Source organism: Vipera berus (assembly GCF_964194415.1).
Source record: "Vipera berus genome assembly, chromosome: Z".
Lineage (NCBI taxonomy): Eukaryota > Metazoa > Chordata > Lepidosauria > Squamata > Viperidae > Vipera > Vipera berus.
In genome coordinates, this window is record NC_138205.1 from 80,583,128 (window position 1) to 80,608,596 (window position 25,469).

Below are 25,469 nucleotides of genomic sequence, written 5' to 3' on the forward strand. Positions count from 1 at the left end.
GCAGCAGGACTGGCTCGCTGCGCAGGCCATGCAGCTGCTGCACAACCTGCCACTGCCTTGTCTGACCTCGGTTCTAGTTGCAGCTTTGCTACTGTTCTAGCAATGCCTGCGGGCCAAGTTCTCAACACACCTCTGTCTCTTCCCGCCCTGCCTGCTGGCCTTTCTACTCCTGGGACACTTATCGGTCACAGCGGGCACCAAGCGGCTGCCCGTGCTGCTTATGGCCTAGCAGGGGCTCTTTGTCTTCCTGGCTGTACTCCGGAGGTCGAACGGAAGATCTGGGCCAACTTGCCCCACAGCCCAGAGCAGTGCAACAAAGAGCCCCCATGAGGCAGAAGCAGCATGGGCAGTCATTCGGTGGCCACACGGCACCTGACGCAGCTGAGAAATGTCCCAGCAGCAGTAGGGCCAGCAGGCAGGGCGGGCAGAGGCCGGGTCTCACCAAGGTTTGGTTTGCTGCAGCCGCAGGCAAGCAGACAGTGGGATGGAGAAGGCGGGGCTGGCAGAAGCAGCACTCCCACTCCCATTGGCCCCCGCGCTCTCTGCCTCCTGTACATGAAAATAATAAGTCCTACCCCGAAAGTAAGCCCTAGTGCTTATTTCAGAGCCCAAAAGAAAGTAAGACCGGGTCTTACTTTCGGGGAAACATGGTATAACCTAAGTCTTTCACCATTAAAATATTTTTTACTTGGTGAACATCAGTGCACATTTTCTCTGTTACTGTGATGATAAACATTTTTTTTCAAGAAAACTTGCCATTGTTCATTGAACATAAGCAAATGCATTTCTAAATGTCATTGATGCTTGATGCTTGATGTTCATTCTTGATTGCTTATGCTTGGATCTTCATATGAGTCATTGTAAATAATGAACCTAGATAGTGTGCTGCATTTTTTACTATTAATGTAGGAACTTGGAATTCTAGCTTGCTGGTTTCCCAACAAGCAGGTCTGCAATTTGTCCTTGCCCTATGTCATATTTTTTAAAGAACAGAAATAATGGGCTCATGTACTGGCAGGCTGAGCCAAATTGAAGTGATGAAACATCATGTAAGCATATTTCTAATGCAAAAGCTTAGAAGTTATCTCTGTTTTTTTATTATATATCATGTAATTATCCAACGTGATTTATGTATGGCTTTCAGGCAGCAGATGGACAAGCTATCCAAGTCAGAAAACCAACTATACAAGTTATAAGCAGCGTAGTTTCACCCTCAACATACCAACTGCGCATTACTACTTGTAAAACTGAACTTCAACAGCTAATACAGCAGAAGCGTGAACAATGCAATGCAGAAAGAATTGCAAAACAGATGATGGAGAATGCAGAATGGGAGACAAAGCCACCACCCCCAGGTAAATATGGGGTTTTAGTCCTGCTGAGATAGCAGCAGATTTTGGAAAATAGAAATTCTATTTCTTATGTTCTTTCCAATAAAGTTTAAAGTGATAAAATGTCACTTGCTTATTCTAGCTGTAACTGATATTGTGTAATCATTTGCCTAGAAGATATGAGATAATCTCATCCACCAGTCTTTAATACACCAAAGTTGTATTAAAGCTGTATTTTTTTGAAATATCAAAATATGTCTATTATTTTAGACCAGAAGCAGGTGCCCCCTTCTGGGCTAAAATAATAGCCAGATTTTCATATTTCTCATGTCCATATTTTTGATGTCCTGTTCTCAGATACCTTTTCCTTTCTTTTTAGACCAAGATCTGAACTTTTTGAACAAGGATATGTTTTATAATATAACATAGTTACCCTTATGTATTTTCTGATCCTGATATATTAAGTATCAAAAAGCATATGGCAAAGTATTGACCTTGATAATTACAGCTGACACGCTTATATGGATATTTTTGAATTACTGAATACCTTTTCTACATAAGAACATTGGCTTAAAAATTAATTGTATGCCATTTTATCATAAGAAAACCTCAAAATATAAGATCTACAATAAAATCTCAAAAAAAATATGAAAATGATTGTCAGCTATAGAGAACCAAAGTTCTAGGTGACATAAAATTTTATTAATTGCCATTTTGCAATGTTAAATGAATATTAACAATATTCCTTATACTAAAAAGTGTTCTTAGAAACAGTCTTTATCCAGGTTTTCTTCACTCAGTAATGATTTCAACATTATGACATCTATGTAGAGAGATTTTCATTGGTGGTGCAAGACAGCCCCGAGACATGTTAATATTTATATTTTCCAACTGATATAAAGTATCTTAAGCTCATATTAATTCATATGAAACTTCTGATATTCCAAGAAGAAAATCATATGCAAAGTATGAATGGTCTTAGAAAATGAAAGATGCACAGTATAAATGGTAACAGTTATTGGCTAAATTATTTTTAAATGATAAAATAATTATTTTAATTATTTCATACATTATTAGAAAAGTTGTTCAAAAGCAGAATGCATCAGAAATTTATAATTCTTATTTCATACTTGTTTTCAAATGTGTAAGCTGCAGGAACCTTCTGAATAGAATCATTGTTGACAAGATAAAATTGCTATAGTTTGCCTGCCATATGTGCTACATTGTCAACATGATTCTGTATCTAAGAACTTGGTCATTAATACTAATGGTGAAGGAGAAAGTGAGGAGTCTATAAATGTTCTTTCTGTTGAGAATGAGAATACCCTTGCAAGCATAGAAGAAAATTACAGAATACAAGAAGATGGTGGACCTACAGTGATGAGGGAAAGTTGGTGAATTCTGTAGAACTATCCATGTCCTGCAGTATTTGACATACAGTGCCATAATGAGCTTTATTAAAGTTATTCTAGTTAAGTAAACAACAACCTGAACAATAAACTGCATCACATCTTTATTGAACACATTTACTTTCTTGTGAGAAAAATTATATGAAGCATTAAGTTATTCAACTGTCAAGGTCATCAGTTAAATCAGATGTTTTAATTAATGAGATTATAATCATGTGACTTTTAGGAATCCTGCTCATGTTGATTGCTACCATGAGAATCTGCACTTCGTGAGACACGTTTGTGGAAATGAAATGTTCCAGTTAAGTGATAACACTAGGCGATTCAGAAAAACAATTCCCAATGCTTACAAATAGGAAGGGCAATAAAACTTTTGCCAAAGACTTGGGCCTTCACTAAATTACAGAAGGGCAGAAAATGTACAAGTAAAGAACATGCAGTATTATTATTATTATTCTTTCCAGTAATGGTCATCCAACAAAAATTATTCCAAAGACAAGTGCAACTATCTGAGCTGTACATGCAGATGCTTATCTTTAAACAATGACACATGCACAATATTATAGGACTTCCGGTGGCGACGCGGCGCCAAAGACAGCCGCCTTCGGGCTGTCCGCTCCGCAGCTGTGTTTTTCCATCGTAAACAGTGTCGATCAGCTGTTTAGATGGATTTGAAGCCCCCTCCTCGGGAGAAGAGGAGGGGGTGAGGCCCCAGGTAGGGGTTGAGCTCTCTGGGGCCGCCTGAGCTGAGAGTTTGGGCGGCTGAAGGATTGAGCCCCCCCGAAGCCTGGGTTGCTCCGAGCTGCGCAGCGCCCCTGCTCCGGGATTTATGGAGCAGAGCCAGGCGTTAGCAACCACCCCTGCCAAAAGGAAATACTTTTGATTGTCAAGATGCAGGCAGAGCGGTACAGGAGGTCAAGGTGATGTGGACTCTTATCTTTACTCTCTAGCTCAATGGATTTTATAGCTTTAAAGTGAAAGTGCGCAATAAGTGAAAGTGGGGGAAGATGGCGGCTAAAACTTCTAAAGCTCTTCGGAGTGCGGGGTCTTCCCTGGTGCAACAGACCTCATTGCAAGCTTTGCTTCCTCCTGCACCTCCTCCGGCATTGACGCTTAAGGATTTACAAGATGCTCTTGGAAAGCATTCACAATTGATGTCTGACATGATGGATGAAAAGTTGAAAAAGCTGGAGGAGAAAATGGAGGAGAAAATGGAGAAATTGGAGAAGAAGATGGAAGAGAAGTTTAGAGCAGTGAGGGTGGACATGTTGTCTATGATTGAATCTGTAGCTGAATGTGTGCAACAGCTGGATGTAAAAGTGAAGGATCTCAGTCAAAAGAACTCTATATTAGAAGCAAAGGTATTAGAAAATGAAAATATAAGGGATAAAATGGACGGAGAATTGAGCCTTGCTCAGTATCATCAGATGCAGTATGCTATTAGAATCAGGGGTTTAAAGGAGAACTGTAAAGAAGATTTAAAGCAGCTGATTTCTGAGGCTCTGGAAGGGGTATTGGGCCAGCCAGCATCTGAAATTGAGGGAAATATGGACAAAATTTTTCGTGTAAATTCATGGATTGCAAGACAAAGGAAGTTACCCAGAGATGTGGTGGTCTATTTTACAAAGAGAGTAATTAGAGATGAAGTTATTCAAGCTGCTTATGATACTAAATTGGTAGTGGCTGAGCAAGAAGTCTTGGTTTTAAAAGAGATTCCTCCGAAGATTTTAAGGAGAAGGAAAGATTTTGCATTTCTAGTACAGGAACTTAAGAAATGTGATATTAAGTTTAGATGGGAGATTCCAGTTGGACTGGTGGTGACGCATGAAGGTAAAAGACATCATCTGGTTACTGTGGCCCAGGCACGTGATTTTTATAGCAATGTGTTAAAAGCAACCCCCCTATCATTTTTGGAAGCTGTAAAGGGATACGGCGAGGGAAAGCTTCAAGATGTTGCAGACAGACAGATAGAGGACAATGGTGTTGGAGGGGATCAAGATACAGTTTCATCGGATGTTGCAGGAGGCCAGAGGATGACGCGTGCCGCCCTAAGAAGAGCGAGACGAGAGCAAGAGCAAGACCAGCAGATAGTTATGGAATCTCCAAAGTGTACTTACAGTGAAGCCGTGGGAGGGGCGCGGTCCAAAGAAGTTTTGGGGGTCATGACAGACGTGCTCCAAAAGCTTTGGGGCGTTAAGATTGCTGATTAAATTTTTAAATTAGAATGTTAATGGATTAAATTTATCATAGAGGAGAAAGAAAGTTTTTTTTTAATATTTAACACAATTTAAGATGGATGTTATTTGCTTGTTAGAAAAGTATATTAGGGTTATGGACTAAAAGTATGTGTTGAACTAAGAATGGGTATGCAAGCTCCTAATTAACAACAAGTTGTCTTACAGACTGCTTAAACCTTTTTTTTACTCTTTTTATTTGAACTCAAGGATGACTTGGAACTGCGAGACATTTGGCGTGATACATGCAAGAATTATTTTTGATTATGGTTTAGTTTGGTTGGAGATTATTAAGGTTAATAGATAGGCGCTTTTGGCACGTAACAGAATTTGTTTAGAAATTAGAGAAAGGTTGGAGAATGTAAATAGTAGGTGAAAGTTTTTTTTTCTTTCTTTTTTTTTGAAATTAATATGAATAAGGACTGGGATTAAGAAAATCTATTCTGAGTAAAGCTCTTTTTCTGTTTTTCTCTTTTTCTTTTTTACTTTATTTGTAATATTAATATTGTTTGTATTCATTTTACATGAGCTAGAGGGAGATAGAATTAATAGTTTATTGCTGATAACATAGGGGTGCTTATGTTTGTTTTTTGATTTTATACCCTGTATTTAGCTCTGGGAAGTGGGGGGGGAGGAGGGAATGGGGGGAAGGGATAGGGAGGGTTGGGTGGGGGTGGGGGAGGGGGGATTAAAGTCAAAATGTATTGTAAAACTTTTTAAATAAAAAAAAAACTTTTGCCAAAGACTTGGGCCTTCGCTAAATTACAGAAGGGCAGAAAATGTACAAGTAAAGAACATGCAGTATTATTATTATTCTTCTTTCCAGTAATGGTCATCCAACAAAAATTATTCCAAAGACAAGGTATGCAATCTCCAGAAGGTTGCAAAGGAAGTTAGGTCAATGACAAAGTGTTTGCGGGTCTTTCTTGTCAATGTCTGTGAATCTGCCATAAAAGTATTGTGAATGGGAGAATACAAGAAGAGAAATTATATGCCACCTGTTTCAGGTTTACCAGAGATCACCTAGATGATTCAATAAGCTACTGCAACAGTGTTCTATGGATAGATGAAAGTGGAACTTTTTAGCATTAATAAAAATGTTATTTGAGAAAAATAAAATACTGAATTACAAAAAAAGAACATCATAACCATGAAGTGTAGTGGTAGGAACATAATTGGCTGAGGTTGTTTTGAAGCCTCAGGACGTAGATGGCTCACATTCTTTGAGGGATCAAATAATTTTGATTTCACAGGAAATTTTAAAATTTTACAGGAGAATATTGGGGTATCTGTCCATGAGATGAAATTTTAAAAACTGTGGGTAATGCAACACAAGAGCAACCTTAAAAATACAAGTAAGTCTATAATAAAATGGCTGAAGAGAAGAAATTACAGTTTTGGAGTGGCTGAATCCAGATTTTGTTTTGAATTGAATTGAATTTATAATGACCTATTATAGGTAGTTCCTGCAGGATAGCCCCAAAACGTCCATGAGTTGAAACAGTTTTAAAAAGGAATGAACCAAAATATCTCCCAAGCAAATATAAGAGATTGATCAACAGTTACAGAAAATGTTTGGCTAAAAATCATTAAAAGAGGTGTTACTACATATATTTATTCCAACAATGAATATCAATGAACAGTGAACCTTTGCTCCATTATAGCTCTGTATGCATTATATAATGTGTGTTGTTTATATATGAACAGGACTTGGGTGAAATTTAGATCAAATTACATGGCCCAGTACAGGTAGTCCTCGTTTAGTGACCACAATTGGGACTGGCAATTTGCTGATTAAACAGAGCAATTGCTAAATGAAAATCATGTGAGCGTGACTGTGTTTACAATTTTCTTCAGCTTTTCTTTGCTTTACAGCATCAGAAGGAAACGACCCCAAAATAGCCTGGAAATCTAAACAATAGGGAAAGTTTGTGGAATACGCAAACTTTGTCACAAGGAAGTCAGGTAAAATGGCAAATCTTATGACCCCTTTTTTCCTACTCCTTCAAGGCCTTTTGGAATGGTGCTGGGATAATTAGCAAGAGAATTGATGTTTGTATTTACATTCATTGGACAGGAAGAGACTACAATAAGTGAGTTAGCAGGCACACTGGGGGAATACATATTGAAAAGTATGCACTAGAGCCAGCTACTTGCCTAGACGATTTGTAAGCTAGTTTAGGAGGCAAACAAAAGCCTTTAGTATGAAATTGACTAGGATCTTGCTAATCACAAACACCAAATGTGACCTTTCCTGGAGGACTCTAAACAACTAAATAAAGCCATAGACCTGACCTTTTAACCTGTTGTTAGCATTCTTTAAGGATGTGCTGCACTATGGATAAAAACTGCTCAGGAAGACACAGCTTATTTAGGCAATCTCTTCACTCTGTGAGGAGGGGAGAGGAAAAAATGGGTCAGGCACAAGACAACTTGTGGGTATTGGTTGCAAAATTATATTTCATCGTCATAGCTGAGAAGAGTTGCTTCTGGGGCAGTTACTAAATGAGGACTACCCGTAGGGTAGAGTTATGGATATTCTGAAGAGTTCACAACTTTCTCCCATCACTGTAAAGACCCACAACTGTATGACATAAACAAGGAATTCGGAGTAAGTAGTTCACCAGTTGAAGGAAGTCCTGCTGCATTCCATGGTCCAATTAGAGCTGCAGAGAATTTTAAGTGTAATTCTAAATCAGATGCTCCACATGCAATATAGAAATATTCTATTTTGATACAGAATGCCTCCCTCCTTATTCAGTTATTTTTATGAACTTAAAATTGTTTTGTTCTTCATGTTATTTGATGTATTGCCATGTTTAGATTAAATGGAATGGAATGGAATAGGGGAAGGGGAAGGGGAAGGAAAGGAAATTGATTTGCCTTGCGACCTTATCAATAATTCCACTGACTATATGATTTCAGTATTTGCTTATAAGAACTATAAGCCTTGGTGGAGCAGTGGGCTAATGCCTCCTTAAGTAACACCAGCTGCCTGCAATTAGTGCAGGTTCGCATCCCACCAGGCTCAAGGTTGACTCAGCCTTCCATCCTTCCGAGGTAGGTAAAATGAGGACCCAGATTGTTGGGGGCAATTTATTTTATTTTATTTATTTATTTTAATTCCATTTATATCCCGCCCTTCTCCGAAGACTCAGGGCGGCTTACAAGCTTAGCAGTAGCCTTCATTCTATGTATATGCCTGCTTATTAGGGCTTTCACACACACCCCAAGCGGCATTATTACAAAGTCAGCTTAATTGCCCCCAACAATCTGGGTCCTCATTTTACCTACCTCAGAAGGATGGAAGGCTGAGTCAACCTTGAGCCTGGTGGGATGCGAACCTGCACTAATTGCAGGCAGCTGGTGTTACTTAAGGAGGCATTAGCCCACTGCTCCACCAAGGCTCCTTTTTAAGCCTTTTAATTAAGCTGACTTTGTAATAATGCCGCTTGGGGTGTGTGTGAAAGCCCTAATAAGCAGGCATATACATAGAATGAAGGCTACTGCTAAGTTTGTAAGCCGCCCTGAGTCTTCGGAGAAGGGCGGGATATAAATGGAATTAAAAAACAACAACTATATGCATTGGTGATTGAGTCTCTACCTAATAAGTTTCTGTGTCAGAGAGACAGGGTTAAGTAATACATAGTTATATGTGTGCTTACTAATATTTGCATTTTACGTCACCTACCTAGTTATATGTGTTTTATAATGCCGGCATGACATCGGGGAAAAGCAAGCAAGCAAGAATCCTTCATACTTTTGTTAAATGGAATCTTTCATACTTTTGTTGAATAAATGAAATACATTTTACTCTGGCTTTAGGTTGGCATCCCAAGGGGCTTCTGGTTGCTCATCTGCATGAGCATAAGTCTGCAGTGAATCGTATTAGAGTCTCTGATGAACATTCAATTTTTGCTACATGCTCAAATGATGGAACAGTGAAAATCTGGGACAGTCATAAAATGGAAGGCAAAACAACTACTACTAGGTAATTTATCATATTTAGAGATGCAGATTTAATTTTAGGGAAATCTACCACCTAGCTTGTGAAGTTAAAAAGCATAGAAAAATGAATAGAAAATGTGTTTAGGGATCAGCTGGGAGAAGCATGCTTACAATATTTGAGAAAACGTCTTTTTCATATGTGGGACTAAAATTTTAATTTTTTTAATATGATGATACTGTACATAGTCCTGCTTTATTGGGTCAATTGGAGATACTGCGGTTTTCTGCAGTGCAGATAATGACATAATTATAGGGATAGAAATTCAAATACTGGTTTATTCATGAAGGTTTTATGCCACTTCAATTTAATTCTAAACAAGGAAATACAGTAATACAATGCAAAAATACAATAATTATAAATAAGTATGATAGAATAGTGATGATAATGATCTAACAAATGCTGATATTAGTGCCTCCGTTCATTCCAATTACAGTAATAGCTATCTCAGTGCTCTGATTCTCTTTACATCCTATTGGTCACATCATCACAATTTATGACTTTTTTGATAGAAACCAACATTTACCTCCAGTTTCTAGCAAAATGTCCATTGCAAACAATAATTTTACTTAACAACTGCCTCATTTACTTAACAAAAAATGACATAAAAGCAGGTCAGTCACAAGACTCAGTTAACAACCAGCATAACTTACAATCATAATTCCATGCTCAGTTACAGTCTTAAGTCGAGAACTACGTCTATATCATTTAAGGGAAGGCTTTTTCCTCTATATCTTGAACGCCTATAGGACTGTGGAGGTCTTTATGCTTACAGTTGCATACACATTGGCTCTCATGAGATTTCAAACTGGTGCAATCAATTCACAGATGATTTCATAGAGACCTCAGTGCAACTATCTGAGCTGTACATGCAGATGCTTATCTTTAAACAATGACACATGCACAATATTATAGGGAGCAGGACTTCTGACTATGGCTTGCATATTGAGCTTTCTAGGTTTTGTAATACCTGAATAGAGCTAGTGTCATTTTCTTTGATTTTTTTGTTCTTAGTCTCACTATTTAATTGCCTAGGATAAAGTTCTTGATTAAGTCATGCGTACGTGTAAATTGATTGAAATCTAATTGACTTCAGTTATCATTCAACTTTAAGAAAATATTGAAAACAGTTGAAAGGCTCAGTATTAAAGAACCTGTCCAAACAGTTCTTCCTCCTGAGAGAGAATAATGCTCTTTTCTAAGCTGTCACAACTAGCCCATTGTTTTTGAGAAGTGCTGCAAAGGTATGTAAAATATGCTATTTTTTTCCCCAGAGCTGTACCCAGCAGTTGTCTAACTTTAGTTTCAAAGCTTTGAAGTCAGCTTTTCTTTCAAAGCAGCACCAACCATTAGAGCAGGGAGTAGAGTTCAGTTGTGGATAATAATGATGTATCTATTGCTCTGATTTAATATAAACAATTCTCTTTTTAATTTGGGTGCCTATCTCTTCAATCAATTAAAAATTAAAGTCTATTAATCTTCATTTTTCAGGCAAGGTTGCCCTTATCTCTATCATAGAAATACTGTGTGTACATAAATTAGATACATGTTCCAATTTGTTGTTTCTTTTGCCTGGAAATTCTGGGAATAATAGCGTTGTGAGGGAAATAATGATGAGAGCCTCCTAATCCTCACAGAAGGGCATATTCCCAGAATTTTATGCCAGACATCACAATAAATGAAATGTATGTAGCTAAGCATGTTCTTACTTTCTCAGTGGAGCATGGAACATGAGGAATTTCATTGTAATTTTGGTTTGTTTTTTCCCCCTATTACTTATAACAGATCAATTTTAACATATTCTCGGATTGGGGGACGTGTGACAACGCTTACTTTTTGCCAGGGTTCTCACTATTTGGCTATAGCTTCAGATAACGGGTCCATCCAACTTTTTGGGATTGAAGCTTCAAAACTCCCCAAATCACCTAAGATTCATCCAATACAAAACAGGTATGTTTATGTGCAAATTTTCTTGTTTCCTATTGATTATCTGCTGTGGTTATTCCTTGCAAATATAAAGTTAGCACTAAGGATACAAGATGGGTTGTAGACCAGCCTTCCCAACTGCTGTGTGGTTTTCACTCTTCAGAATATTTCAGCAAGACCTGTGATGCTAACTTCTTCTGGAGGATGTCCAGATTGGCAAAAACTGATAGGATTTTGGGGAGTTACTTCATTTAAACATTCATAATTTTTAAAACTAAATTCTGCCTCCATTATGAATTGAGCCAATCTGTTCCAATACCTCAGGATTCTAGTTGTCTTACTCTTTTTGAACATAGAGAACTGTGGGCGGTGCCTATTAATGTTATTGCACCTGGTAAGAAAATTAGTGGCTTTGTGCTTTAAGAGAACATGCTGCTTATGTCCATCCACTTATCAAGGTTGCGTTCTCCCAAGACTTAGGAGAATACTTTAGTATGAGCTAAACTAATATTTACTAAAGATAAGAAATCCAGAATTTGAGCTTGCAAACTGTCTGCTACTCCAAAACTAATACTTGCTTAAAGACCAGTTACTGAGTGGCCATTTGAACTTATGATGGCCCCTTCCCTGAAAGAACTCACAACCCTGTTTCAAAGTTAAGTCTGCTGCAGTGCCACCTCAGTTATTCGCCTTTATGACCTGCCACAGGGATGCTGCAGCATCCCCGCACCTCTGCCTGGTGCAGGGAGGCCTGCTGAGACCTGATGGGGGTGAAAAGGCTTGCAGGGCCCTAGTGGGGGAAGCAAAGCAGGGCCAAGTGCTATGGGGCCCCCAAAGAGGCTCTTTAGTTCCTCTTCACTTTCTGCCATTAGAGTGGTTTCATTTGCATATCTTAGGTTGTTGATATTTCTCCCAGCAATCTTGATTCATCTAGTCCTGCCTTTCTCATGATGTCCTCTGCATATAAGTTAAACAGGCAGGGCAACAGTATACAGCCTTGCCGGACTCCTTTCCCAATTTTGAACCAATCAGTGGTTCCATGTCCAGTTCTCACTGTTGCTTCTTGACCTGCATATAGGTTTCTCAAAAGACAAATAAGATGGTCTGGTACTCCCATCTCTTTAAGAACTTGCCACAGTTTGTTGTGATCCAACAGTCAAATGCTTTAGCATAGTCAATGAAGCAGAAGTAGATGTTTTTCTGGAACTCCCTAGCTTTCTCCATGATCCAGCGTATGTTGGCAATTTGATCTCTAGTTCCTCTGCCTCTTCGAAATCCTGCCTGTATTTTTGGTAGTTCTCGATCCGCATACTGCTGGAGTCTAGCTTGTAGGATTTTAAGCCTAACTTTACTAGCATGTGAAATGAGTGCAATGGTGTGATAGTTTGAACATTCTTTGGCACTGCCTTTCTTTGGAATTAGAATGTAAACTGATCTTTTCCAATCCTGTGGCCTCTGTTGAGTTTTCCAAATTTGCTGGCAAATTAAGCGTAGCACTTTTATGCATCGTCTTTTAAGATTTTGAGTAGCTCAGCTGGAATACTGTCACCTCCACTAGCTTTGTTGTTGCTCAGCTTTTCTAAGGCCCACTTCACATTCTAGGATGTCTGACTCAAGGTCAGTGACCACCCCATCGTTGTTATTTGGGACGTTAAGCTCGTTCTTGTATAGTTCTTCTGTGTAATTTTGCCACCTCTTCTTAATCTCTTCTGCCTCTGTTAGGTCCCTGCCATTTTGGTCCTTTATCATGCCCATTTTTGCATGAAACGTTCCCTTCATCTCTCCAATTTTCTTGAAGAGATCTCTAGTCCTCCCTATTCTATTCTATTTTTTTCTTCTATTTCTTTGCACTGTTCATTTAAGAAGGCATTCTTATCTCTTCTAGCTATTCTCTGGAATTCTGCATTCAGTTGGGTGTATCTTTCTTTTTCTCCCTTGCCTTTTGCTTCTCTCCTCTCCTCAGCTATTTGCAAAGCTTCCTTAGACAGCCATTTTGCTTTCTTGCATTTCTTTTTCTTTGGGATGGTTTTAGTTGCTACTTCTTGTACAATGTTGCGAACCTCCGTCCATAGTTCTTGCGGCACTCTGTCTATCAGATCTAATTCCTTAAATCTATTAGTCACCTCTACTGTATATTCATCAGGGATATGATTTAGTTCATACCTGAGTGGCCTAGTGCTTTTTCCTACTTTCTTCAGTTTAAGCCTAAATTTTGCAACAAGAAGCTCATGGTCTGAGCCACAGTCAGCTCCTGGTCTTGTTTTTACTGACTGTATAGAGCACAGGTCGGCAACCTGCGGCTCCGGAGCCGCATGCGGCTCTTTGAGCCGTCTCTTGCGGCTCCCAGCCGCCCGGTACGCGCGCACCTCTTCCAACGGGCAGTGGTGCGCGCGCACCTCTCCAAATGGAGAGTGGCACCGCCCGTTTGGAGAGGTGCACGCGCACCTCACCGAATGGGCGGAGGTGCGCGCGCACCTCCCCAAACCTTTGGAGAGGTGCACGCGTACCTCCGCGCGAATGGGCAGCGGTGCCGCTCTTTGAGGAAGCTGCTGCAGCCCGTCTGCGAAGCTGCCGCTTTCGGCAGCTTCGCAGACGGGCCGCGGCAGCTTCCTCAAAGAGCGGCGCCCCTGCCCATTCCGAGAGGTGCGCGCGCACCTCTCCGAACGACCGGAGGTGCGCGCGTACCTCCGCGCGAATGGGCAGCGGTGCCGCTCTTTCAGGAAGCTGCCGCAGCCCGTCTGTGAAGCTGCCGAAAGCGGCAGCTTAGCAGACGGGCCGCGGCAGCTTCCTCAAAGAGCGGCGCCCCTGCCCATTCCGAGAGGTGCGCGCGCACCTCTCCGAACGACCGGAGTTGCGCGCGCACCTCCCCAAACCTTTGGGGAGGTGCACGCGTACCTCCGTGCGAAGGGGCAGCGGTGCCGCTCTTTGAGGAAGCTGCGCACCTCTCGGAATGGGCAGGGGCGCCTCTCTTTTTGAGGAAGCTGCCACGGCCCGTCTGCGAAGCTGCCGAAAGCGGCAGCTTCGCAGACAGGCCGCGGCAGCTTCCTCAAAGAGCGGCACCGCTGCCCATTCGCACAGAGGTACGCGCGCACCTCCGGTCGTTCGGAGAGGTGCGCGCGCACCTCTCGGAATGGGCAGGGGCGCCGCTCTTTGAGGAAGCTGCCACGGCCCGTCTGCAAAGCTGCCGAAAGCGGCAGCTTTGCAGACGGGCCGTCGCCGTCGGGCAACCGGGAACTGGTTCCATCTCATTTTTAAAAAAATGGCAGCCGCGTGCGTCCGCGCATGCGCAAAAAACCTTTTTGCGCATGCGCGTGCATGGACACACGCACGCGGCTCCCTCTTTTTTTAATTTGTGATGGAACCGGTTCCCAGTGGCTCTTTTTCTTTTTTAGGTTGCCGACCCCTGGTATAGAGCTTCTCCATATTTGGCTGTAGAGCACATAGTCTGATTTCTTTGTTGACCGTCTGGTGATGTCCATGTGTAGAGCCGTCTCTTGGGTTGTTGGAACAGAGTGTTTGCTATGACCATCGTATTCTTTTGACAAAATTCTATCAGCCTGTGCCCTGCTTCATTTTGTACTCCCAAGGCCAAACTTGCCTGTTATTCTGGTTATCTTTTGGCTTCCTACTTTAGCATTCCAATCCCCCATGATGATAAGGACATCATTTTTTGGTGTTAGTTCTATAAAGTGTTGTAGGGCTTCATAGAACTGGTCAATTTCATCCTCTTCAGCACCAGTGGTTGGGGCATAGACTGTGATATTGAATGGTTTGCCTTGGATTCAAACTGTGATCATTCTATCATTTTGGGGATTGTATCCCAGTATTGCTTTTCCTACTCTTTTATTGACTAGGAAGGCTACTCCATTTCTTCTGAGGGATTCTTGCCTGCAGTAGTATACCTGATGGTCATCTGAATTAAATTCACCCATTCCTGTCCATTTTAGTTCGCTGATTCCTAAGATGTCGATGTTTAGTCTTGTCATCTCTTGTTTGACCACGTCCAGCTTTCCTTGATTCATGGATCTTACATTCCAGGTTCCTATGGAGAAAAAATCTTTACATCATCAGACTTTCCTTTCACCACCAGACACACCCACAGCTGAGCGTCCTTTTGGCTTTGGCCCAGTCACTTCATTCTTTCTGATGCTACTAGTACTAGCCCTCTGCTCTTCCCCAGTAGCATATTGGATGTCTTCCAACCTGAGGGGCTCATCTTCCAGGTCATATCTTTTTTTCCTTTTGGTACTGTCCATGGGGTTTTCGTGGCAAAGATACTGGAGGAGGTTGCCATTTCCTCCTTCAGTGGATCACATTTTGTCAGAACTCTCTGCTATGACCTGTCCGTCTTGGGTGGCCCTGCACGGCATAGCTAATAGCTTCACTGAATTACGCAAGCCCCTTCGCCACGACAAGGCAGTAATCCGTGAAGGGGAAGTCTCTTTTTAGGTAATAACAAATTGCCATGCCAAGCTTCACCACAAGATGTCACTGATACCATTTAAGATTTTCTTCTTTTTTTAAAAAAGAAAAAAAAAGTCCTGAATTTTTCTAATTGTTTTTTCCAGTTTTATTTCTTTTTTGCAGATAGAAACAAAAGCCTCCAGTAAGGCTAGGAAAATTTTTGGTCCCCAAATCTCAGAAACATGAATCCAATTAGATTAAAATTGTTCTTTTAAAGCTTTGATTCCTCTGGTTAGTCAGATGCCGCCATTCTTAGAGGGTGGGATAGAAATTCCCTTCCCTCTCTCCTCACAGGAGAAAGATACTTCAAAGAGCTTTCACAGGAAGAAGGTACTTAGGGTAAAGAGAAGATAAGATCTCACCCAGTTTCATCCGCTCTGCTTTCAAGTGCTTGGTAGTACATTTGACTTCGGCTGTCAGCAGCTTAGTGACGAGCCATATTACTATGGCTGGTCTTTTCTCCGTCGGTTTGAAGAGATGCCCTGGATCAAGCGAAAGGGCTGCTGCCCTTCCGCGATCAAGCGGGGTCCTCTTCTTGCATGTTGCCCCTACAGGGCAACTTTTGACCCTTTCCAAGGTCCCCCAGTGGGATAAAACTGGACACTGAAGATGAGGCTCGCCTCTGTGCATCTACCAGGGCTGCAATCACGAACCAGAAGTCAGGAAATATTTTTCAAGGGTGTAAGCCATGATACATTTCAGTGAATAATGGCAAGTTCTTTTTATTTTATCTAGGTTTTTAGATCAAAAAGATGATGGCTGTGTGGTAGACATGCATCATTTCAATTCAGGAGCCCAGTCTGTGCTGGCATATGCCACTGTGAATGGTTCATTAGTGGGATGGGATCTGAGGTCGTGTAATAATGCCTGGACATTAAAACATGATTTACGCTTGGGGCTTATAACCTCGTTTGCTGTTGATATACATCAATGCTGGCTCTGCATTGGTAAGTGTTATTTCCTTTTAATCATTATATTATTTATTAATGTGTAAATAAAATTGCCCTTTACCACATGTACTGAGTGCAGATGATAATCCATATATAATGGTTCTTGGGTAATTGAATCAATCTGGGTTCAACTCCCACTATTCCTTGTGCAAGAAATAATGTTACAAGAGCAAGTTAAATATATAGTCCTCATCTTACAAGTGGTTATTTAACAGCTTCCAGACTTACGACAGCCTTAGAAAACTGATTTACATCCTGTAAAGTATTCCAGCTATCATAAAATTTATTTATTTATTTATTTATTTATTTATTAGTTTTTATAAACCGCCCTTCTCCCGAGGGACTCGGGGCGGTGTACAGAGGAAATTGGAAGGTATACAGACCGAACAATAAAATAATAAGAAACACTAATGAACACAAACTGGGACCCCAATTAACGTTATCATGCCAGGCCAGCCTGCTGGAACAGGAAAGTTTTTAAGTCGCGACGGAAGGTACGGAGGTCAGGGGCCATCCGGATTTCGGTTGGTAAGGTGTTCCAGAGGGCTGGCGCACCCACTGAGAATGCCCTCCCCCTGGGGGCCACCAGCCGACATTCCTTGAGCGGTGGCACCCTGAGGAGGCCCTCTCTGTGGGAGCGCACAGGACGGTGGGGTGCTGACATCGGCAGAAGGTGCTCCCGTAGGTAGTCCGGACCCATGCCATGTAGGGCTTTGAATGTCATTGTTAGCACCTTGAACTTCACACGGAAGGCAACCGGAAGCCAGTGCAGCGCACGGAGGAGAGGTGTGATATGGGAGTATCGGGAGGCTCCCAAGAGTGTCCGTGCCGCCGCACTTTGCACCAGTTGAAGCTTCCGAGTGGATCTCAAGGGCAGCCCCATGTAGAGAGCATTACAATAGTCTAGGCGAGATGTCACAAGGGCATGGGTGACTGTACGTAAGGAATCCAGGTCCAGATAAGGCCGTAGTTGGCGAACTAGTCGAACCCGGGAGAAGGCCCCCTTGGTCACAGCTCCAATGTGGTCTTCCAGGGAGAGCTGCGAGTCTAGGAGGACACCCAGGTTGCGGGCCCTATCAACAGGGGGAAGTGACTTGTCCCCAATGTTAAGCAGTGGGACGTTCTGAATCTCCTGGCTTGCCGGTACGTACAGCCATTCAGTCTTGTCCGGGTTCAGTTGAAGCCTGTTTCTCCCCATCCATTCCCGGACCGCTTTCAGGCAGCGGGACATCACGTCTAGGGCATCACTGATATTGTTAGGAGTTGAGATAAAAAGCTGGGTGTCATCAGCATACTGATGGTACCCTACTCCAAAACTGCGAATGATCTCACCCAGCGGTTTCATGTAGATGTTGAACAGGAGAGGCGAGAGGACCGACCCCTGAGGGACTCCGCAAGCGAGAGGCCTCGGGGTCGACCTCTGTCCCCCTGTCAGCACCGACTGCGAGCGACCCTGGAGAAAGGAGGAGAACCAACGCAGAACCGTGCCTCCCACTCCCAGTCCCCTGAGGCGTCGCAGCAAGATACCATGGTCGATGGTATCGAAAGCCGCCGAGAGGTCTAATAAGACTAGGACAGAGGAATGGCCCCTGTCCCGGGCTCTCCAGAGATCATTCATCAGAGCGACCAATGCCGTCTCCGTGCTGTAGCCCGGCCTGAAACCCGATTGGTACGGGTCTAGATAAACCGCTTCATCCAGGATCTGAGGAAGTTGGTGCGCCACCATGCTCTCAACAACCTTCGCAAGGAAGCGAAGATTGGAGACTGGACGAAAGTTATTCAAAGAGGATGGGTCCAAGGTGGGCTTCTTGAGGAGAGGTCTCACCACTGCCTCCTTCAAGGCGGTGGGGAAGTGACCCTCACTCAGAGAAGCAGAGATGACCGCAAGGAACCAGCCTCGTGTCGCCTCTCGAGCTGCATAGGCCAGCCAGGAAGGGCACGGGTCCAGTAAGCATGTGGAGGAGCTCAACCTTCTCATAATCCTGTCCACTTCCTTAGGAGTTACAGGATCAAATTCTTCCCAGATGACGTCGACAAGACTGTCCATGTCTTGTTCTTCCATCTCAGCCCAGTTGGAGTCCAGACCAGTTCGAATCCGAGCGATTTTATCCAGCAGATATTGACCAAATTCCTCGGCTCGACCCTGCAAGGGTTCCTCCCTCACCTCTTGGTTTAATAGGGAGCGAGTCACCCTGAACAAGGCAGCCGGGCGATTATCTGCGGACGCGATGAGGGTGGAAAAGTAGTTGGATTTTGCCACCCTTATCGCAGCGAGATAAGACCTGGTGAGGATTCTTAGTCGCAATCGGTCGGATTCGGATCGACTGGACCTCCAACGGCTCTCTAGGCCCCGTCTCCGACGCTTCATCTCCCGGAGCTCCTCGGTGAACCATGGGGCTCGCTGGGATCTGCGCCGGGTCAGAGGCCGCAAGGGTACAACTCGGTCCAGAGCCTCCGTGGCTGCCTTTTCCCAGGCTTCCACTAAGGCTTCCACCGAGCTGTGAGCAGGGGGTGCAAGCGAGTCCCTAAGCGCTGCCTGGAACTTATCAGGGTCCATTAGGCGCCTAGGGCGGTACCATCTGACTGGCACCGTGCACCCACGGTGGGGGGTGGCAAGGGGGAAGTCTAGCCGCAGGAGGTGGTGATCGGTCCATGACAGGGGCGTAATAGTTGTGGCACCCCCACCGACATCATCACGCCACCGTCCAGACAAGAACACCAAGTCTGGGTTGTGGCCTCTCTCATGAGTCGGCCCAGAAATTATTTGCAACAGGTCCATGGCCGTCATGGAAGCCATGAACTCCCGAGCCAGTTCGGACGATCCTCCCAGGGACGGTAGATTAAAGTCGCCCAAGACCATGAGTCTTGGGAATTCAACCACCAACCCTGAGAGGACATCGAGTAGCTCGGGTAGGGCCGCCGCTGCACGATTAGGTGGTAGGTACGCCAGCAGCAGACCCAACTGCGCCCCTGGACCGAATCTCAGTAGGAGAGACTCACACCCGACCATCTGAGGGACGGTGGTCTCTCGCGGGCTAAGGGATTCCCTGATGATAACTGCCACTCCCCCGCCCCTCCCATGAGCCCGGGGCTGGTGCAGTACCTGGAAACCTGGCGGGCAGAGGTCAACCAGAGGAACACCCCCCTCTGGGCCCAGCCAGGTTTCCGTGATGCAGGCCAGGTCCGCATGCTCACTCTCCACTAGGTCACGAATGAGGTGAGCTTTGTTAGCTGCGGACCTTGCATTCAGGTAGACCAGCCTTAGCATGGGAGGGTGCGCACCTTTGCTCCCGGGTCCTCCGGGGGAGAACAGAGGGTCGGAGCGTCTCACCGCCTGTACAGAGCGGAGATGACACTCCCGGTGACGATACGGCCCTCTGTCTGTGCACCTTCTGCCATTCCCCACCATCCTAGGGATGGGACGTTTGTCAGTACGCCACTGGGTGTTATCGGCGACTGGTCCTCGTTGTACGCCGTCGCGAACGGCCGTGGGCCTGGCATGCGTTATGGTGGCTGGAAGGCGTGCCTTTCCCGCGCAACCATAGTCTCCTCCCTCCCCCCTCCCTAACCCCACAAAAAACTTAACTAAGAACTTAATCAGGGGCCTCTTGTTGGGCTTATGCTGGAGGCCCCTGACCCTGCCCGGCCATCTCTCAGAGGCCCACCGCACCACCCCCTGCTGTCACATGATTGCATTTTGGGTGCTTGGCAGCCAGCTTATAACTAGGTTATAATCGTTGACTGTGATTTTTGTCATTTTCCAGTGGGTTGTTTTTTTTTTTGCTTTTCTCCAGCAAAGAAAAACACTGATGTGGACTTAGGATCACATAATTTGTTTAATAACTGCCATAAAATGGGCATCAAATCAGGTCTGTTCACATGAGTGCCTCAACTTATAATAGCCATGATTAATGGCTGAAATTTCTTTCCCAATTGTCATTGTAAATCAAGGAGTACCTCTAGTTTAATTTTCTTTGCAAATGATATAAACAGCTAAGCTTGTAAGCCGCCCTGAGTCTTCGGAGAAGGGCGGGATATAAATTGAATAATAATTTAAAAAAAATAATAAAAAGAAAATATGTCTTTAAATATCATATGGACATCAGTGCTAGAGCTTGGAAGACATTGCTTAAAATGCATTATATTACACATTTTTCTTTGCAAGGTACAAGCAGTGGGACCATGGCATGTTGGGATATGAGATTCCAGTTACCAATTTCCAGCCATTCCCATCCTTCTAGAGCACGGATCAGACGGCTACTTATGCATCCCCTTTCCCAGTCATGGGTGATTGCAGGTATAGTTAATCTTCTTTAAACATCCAAATGCTTGCAAAATTTAAGATTACTTTAGGTAACTGGAATAGCATAGCATAGCACATTACATTACATTACATTACAACATGGACAAATTGCTGAGGTTGATAGTTCACGGGTTTATTCAGAGAGCATTTGTTTGAGATGAGACTGGCTGTAATTCAGGTAAATGGCAAAAAACCTCTCCTTGAATCTGGGATCATAATAAGAAATGAGGATTAATAGGAGGTATAGAGGCTCAGTAAAGGTCTATAGGTGACAACAGTAGAATAGGAAGGCAACAGAACAGGCGGCAACAGTGGAATGTAGGAAGAAACCAAAAATGTCAGTATTCAATCAGGCCATGCTATCAAGTTATAACTGCTGTTTGTTATTTTATATAGCTGTTCAAGGCAATAATGAAGTCTCCATGTGGGATATGGAAACAGGTGATCGACGTTTCACATTGTGGGCTAGCAGTGCTCCTCCTCTTTCAGAATCACAGGTTTGCCTTCTGAATTTGGGGTAAAACATTTGAAAGTGTAGATTACTGATTTTAAAAGAGATAAATCAGATCAATACTAATGCTTTTAACAGTGGAGAAACATAGAAAACACATTCACCATTTCTTTCGTTGGGTTCCTGTGCATTTTGTGGTATAATTCAAAATGCTAATGTTTACCTATAAAAACCAAATAGCTTGGGAGAAAAAGTATCATAAAGTGTCTTCCTTTTATACAAGATGATCTTTTTCAGTGCTGGTAGTGCATTTTTAAAAATGTTAAATAATCAAATCTACAATATGATTTTAACTAATACAGTCCATGCTGCAAATGGGTGTATTCAAGTGTAATGTGTTAATCATGCAATACTATTTAAAAAATTGTTTAAAAAACCTTTCTATAAATATTTTATCCCCAAGGCCTATATGTTTAATATATGTTTCTATATATTAGCCTTCATCCCATAGTGTTCATGGAATATACTGTAGTCCAGCTGATGGAAATCCTATATTATTGACTGCAGGTTCAGACATGAAGATAAGGTAAATATTCATTAAAAATAAGACAAATGCACTTTAAATACAAATATTTGTATCCCAGCAGCTAGCAGGATGTATTCTTTGCATAAATTGCAGGGGAAATGTAAAATCTATCTTACAAAGTATTGAGAAATTTTGTCCAATATGAAGCAACATTTTTATCCATTCTGCATCTCAGAAACTTTGTGACATGTGGAGTGAAATTTTTTTATCTACTGTTAATATGTAACACAATACCTGACAACAGGCATTTAGCAGATGCTCTTCAACATTAAATGGATTCAGTTTAACTACTTTTGGGAATTCTAGTTTAAAGAGAGATTCCATTGACTACCTATTGACAATTACGGTAGCCTGGCAAATTAAAGAATACGTATACAGTCCATTATCTTATTCAGTCTGGCATTGCTGAAAAGTGGTGCAAGCATAAATTAAAATTAGAATTAAATGAACAATCCTATCAATTTTCATTGACTGTGTGCTTCTCAAAGGCACTGACAAGACATATACGATTATTTTGTAACTATTCTTTAGTGACAAATATTCTTCCTACATTTCCCACTACATTTTCCTCTGGTAGTTTCTTATTGGCATATACAGCAACTGAGGTTGGTTGTCTGTGTATTACCCTTACTTGTTAAATTGCTGTTCTGTAGCTAGGCTGAAAGCATTTCCAGCTTTCTTTTCCTTTCCTTTTTCATGTTATGCCATGTTATACCTATAAGCTCTACTTAGCTTTCGTATATCCAGAAAACTGAGCATTTATTATTGTGGGATGATATGGATGCGCTATTTCTCTACCTGCTTAAAAGAATATTTTCATGAGAAACCATGTTTGTATCAGTTGGCTATAACTTCACTAATTAACCAGTTTTTATCTAGTGATAGCCCTAATTCTTTCCAGTATTTTTAAAAATCAGTTTAATTTTTTTAAAGTCCTATTTGGATAATAAACAGAAAGCAATATGTGTATTTTGAAACATGGATTTACATATTTTTTGGTAATTAAAGAAAGTGAGTAAATCTGAGTAATAATAACAGACTCAGACAGAGATAGAAATAATTATTAAACTTGATGTAATTATTGATCATGAAGAATCAACCTTATTTGGTTATGTGGTTTTTGAACATATACTTTGCTTTTCAGTAAACATGGTTAGGATCAAACTGGTGGTCTTGGAAATATATGCATGATTAAATATTCACAATTTACATTTTTTAAAATACCGTATTTTCCGGCGTATAAGACGACTGGGCGTATAAGACGACCCCCCAACTTTTGAGATGATTTTCAAGATTTTTTGTCTTATACGCCGGAAAATCAGCGAGCCCGGGAAGGCACGCCCTCCCCTCTCACTGTGGAGGAAGCAGGGCAGGCTGGCGTCTGGCGGGAGCCGGCAGGGCAGTCCTGCGCACGTGCGCGCTCCCTGGCTGTTAAGGAGCACTGTTAAGCCTGCCCTGCTTCCTCCACAGTGGGAGGGGAGGGCGTGCCTTCCCGGGCTCGCTGATTTTCCGGCGTATAAGACGACTGGGCGTATAAGACGACCCCCCAACTTTTGAGATAATTTTCATGGGTTAAAAAGTCGTCTTATACGCCGGAAAATACGGTAATGGGATTTGATTACTAGAACTTAACAGCTTATTTAAATTACTGCTTTTGAGGTGTTTTTTGTTTTTGTTTTGTTTATTTATTTCTTGCAGATTCTGGGATTTAGCTTACCCTGAGAGATCCTATATTGTTGCTGGAAGTTCTAGCTCTCCATCAGTATCATACTATAGAAAGATAATTGAAGGCACAGAAGTTGTTCAGGTACATTAGTTATGGCTTCTATCCAACTCATCGAATTTCTACTTATTTGTAAAATTCATTTAATTTCTCTAGCATAGAACGTTTCTTGCAGACATTTCATTACAAACCTTGGCTGTTTTTATCAGCAAAAAAACAGCCAAGCTCAGAGAGCATCAAGGCACCAAATCTGTAACAAATAAACACATTTAGTGGTACAGAATATGTAACAAATTTCCTAGTTTTAAAATAATCAACAAACTGATTTAATATAGAAAATCTTATGCTAAAAACAACAGTTTTTATGGCTTGGCACTGTATTTCATGGCTTTCTCTTCATCAGGAAATTCAAAACAAGCACAAGATGGGACCTACAGATGAAACCCCTCGAAGGGGTCCTGAATCTTTACCAATTGGGCACCATGACATCATCACAGATGTTGCCACTTTCCAGACAACTCAAGGATTTATAGTTACTGCATCACGAGATGGTATTGTCAAAGTATGGAAGTAAAGTTTACACTGATTTATATATGTAAATAATTGTAATAAAGAGTTAGCATAGGATTAATTTTCTTTGAAGAATTGTTTCTATAGCCCAAGGGACAATGGTGCTCATGAAAGTAAGCAGTGGCTCTCTTGTCAACATGATCACTAATATTATTGGCCCTCTTGGAACCTGCCATTATATTTACGTGGAATGATTTATGTAGCATTTTTTTCAAACTGCCAAGCAAAAGAAATTGAAGAAATTGTATTTAACATCTTAACAAGGCTATTCTTTGAAAGACTTTAGAAATTGTTTATAAACATGAAAAAATGTATTAAGCTGCATCAACAATATTTATGTAAGCTGACTTTTTTACAGGCCAAGTGAGAGAGTGATAATACAAAATTATTGCACTTTTGTTTCTGTATATTCAAACTCTGTATGCGTAATGTTGAAAAATAAAGAGTTTGGGTCACTTTTCTGTGTCAGAGTTAAAGTTTAATATGAATAGTGTTCTATATCCAAGTATGAGAATCTGAATGAAAATCTCAGTTCTAGTCTCTATTCAGGGTTGGGTTTTTTTGCACACTGCACCTTATTTCTTTTATATAAATATTACAATGGCATAGAACATTTGCAATTTATTTCTTCAATATTGCTGTCAAGCTGAATTCTTTCTGATTTCCAAATATATGAAAACAAAATAAAGAAAATGAATTCCTTAAGAATGAGAAGCTTATTTGGACCTATTTCAATCAAGTTTCTATATTATTTGAGGAGGGAAATGGCTTTGTGCTTTGGATGCCTTTCACTGCTAAATATCTCGAATGTATGTGGTGGGGGTATGTGAGAGAGTAAACTTGTTAGTTTTCAGTTTTTGAAGAACTTTCATTAATATCAGTCATGGTATTCTCCACATACAGAATTGGAACAGTTTTACAATGTTTCAAAATTTTAAGGGAGAAGAGGCCCAAAATGTGATGTTCTTGCTATCCCAAGATGTGTAACCTAAAAGTTGTACTTGGCTGGCAGTGTTGCCCATGGCTTACAATTGTTTTCATAATAGATTAAAACTTGTGTGACTAGTTTCTTATTCATTATTTTGTATAGGATATTGGATACCTAAAGGTTCTATTTGGTTCCTTAGGCATTAACCTTTATATTATATCAGTAGAAGTTTATTTATTTATTTAATAAAAATTATATGGCCTCCCAACTCCCTCTCAGTGACCCTGGATACCTTACAGATAAAATATGAAAAACAATAAAAAGCAATAACATCCCCTCCCCCCAGCATCAACAGTCAATCAAATAAGCCACCTGATGGACTCCAGCTCACTCTGTTCCCCAAGCGCATTGCAAAACCAGGTGTTCAGGACCTTGTGAAAGAGTGTCAAATTGGGGGCCAGTCTTATCTGCAGGGATGAAATTTCTGGGAGGGAGCAACCATGGAGAAGGCCCTTCTTTTTGATCCCATTAGATGTACTTTTTAGGATAGGGGACACACAAAATTTTCCACCTCCCTACTCTGGTGGG

At 41.8% G+C, this 25,469-nt stretch overlaps 1 protein-coding gene across 5 annotated transcripts in view; it reads left to right on the plus strand.

Moving 5' to 3' along the window:
* PIK3R4 (phosphoinositide-3-kinase regulatory subunit 4) overlaps positions 1-24,411 on the plus strand; it is a 44,179-nt gene extending 19,768 nt beyond the window's left edge. For 4 of the 5 annotated variants that reach the window (XM_081343639.1, XM_081343642.1, XM_081343640.1 and 1 more), the window contains 9 exons: positions 1,145-1,355; positions 8,800-8,965; positions 10,766-10,930; positions 16,106-16,317; positions 20,486-20,617; positions 21,020-21,120; positions 21,572-21,660; positions 23,359-23,467; positions 23,787-24,411. In XM_081343639.1, the coding sequence (XP_081199765.1) occupies positions 1,145-1,355; positions 8,800-8,965; positions 10,766-10,930; positions 16,106-16,317; positions 20,486-20,617; positions 21,020-21,120; positions 21,572-21,660; positions 23,359-23,467; positions 23,787-23,957 (1,356 nt within the window). In that variant the 3' untranslated portion in view covers positions 23,958-24,411. The remainder of the gene's footprint in view (positions 1-1,144; positions 1,356-8,799; positions 8,966-10,765; positions 10,931-16,105; positions 16,318-20,485; positions 20,618-21,019; positions 21,121-21,571; positions 21,661-23,358; positions 23,468-23,786) is intronic. The other variant, XR_014028463.1, reaches the window with a different exon arrangement.
* The last annotated feature ends 1,058 nt before the right edge of the window (positions 24,412-25,469 follow it).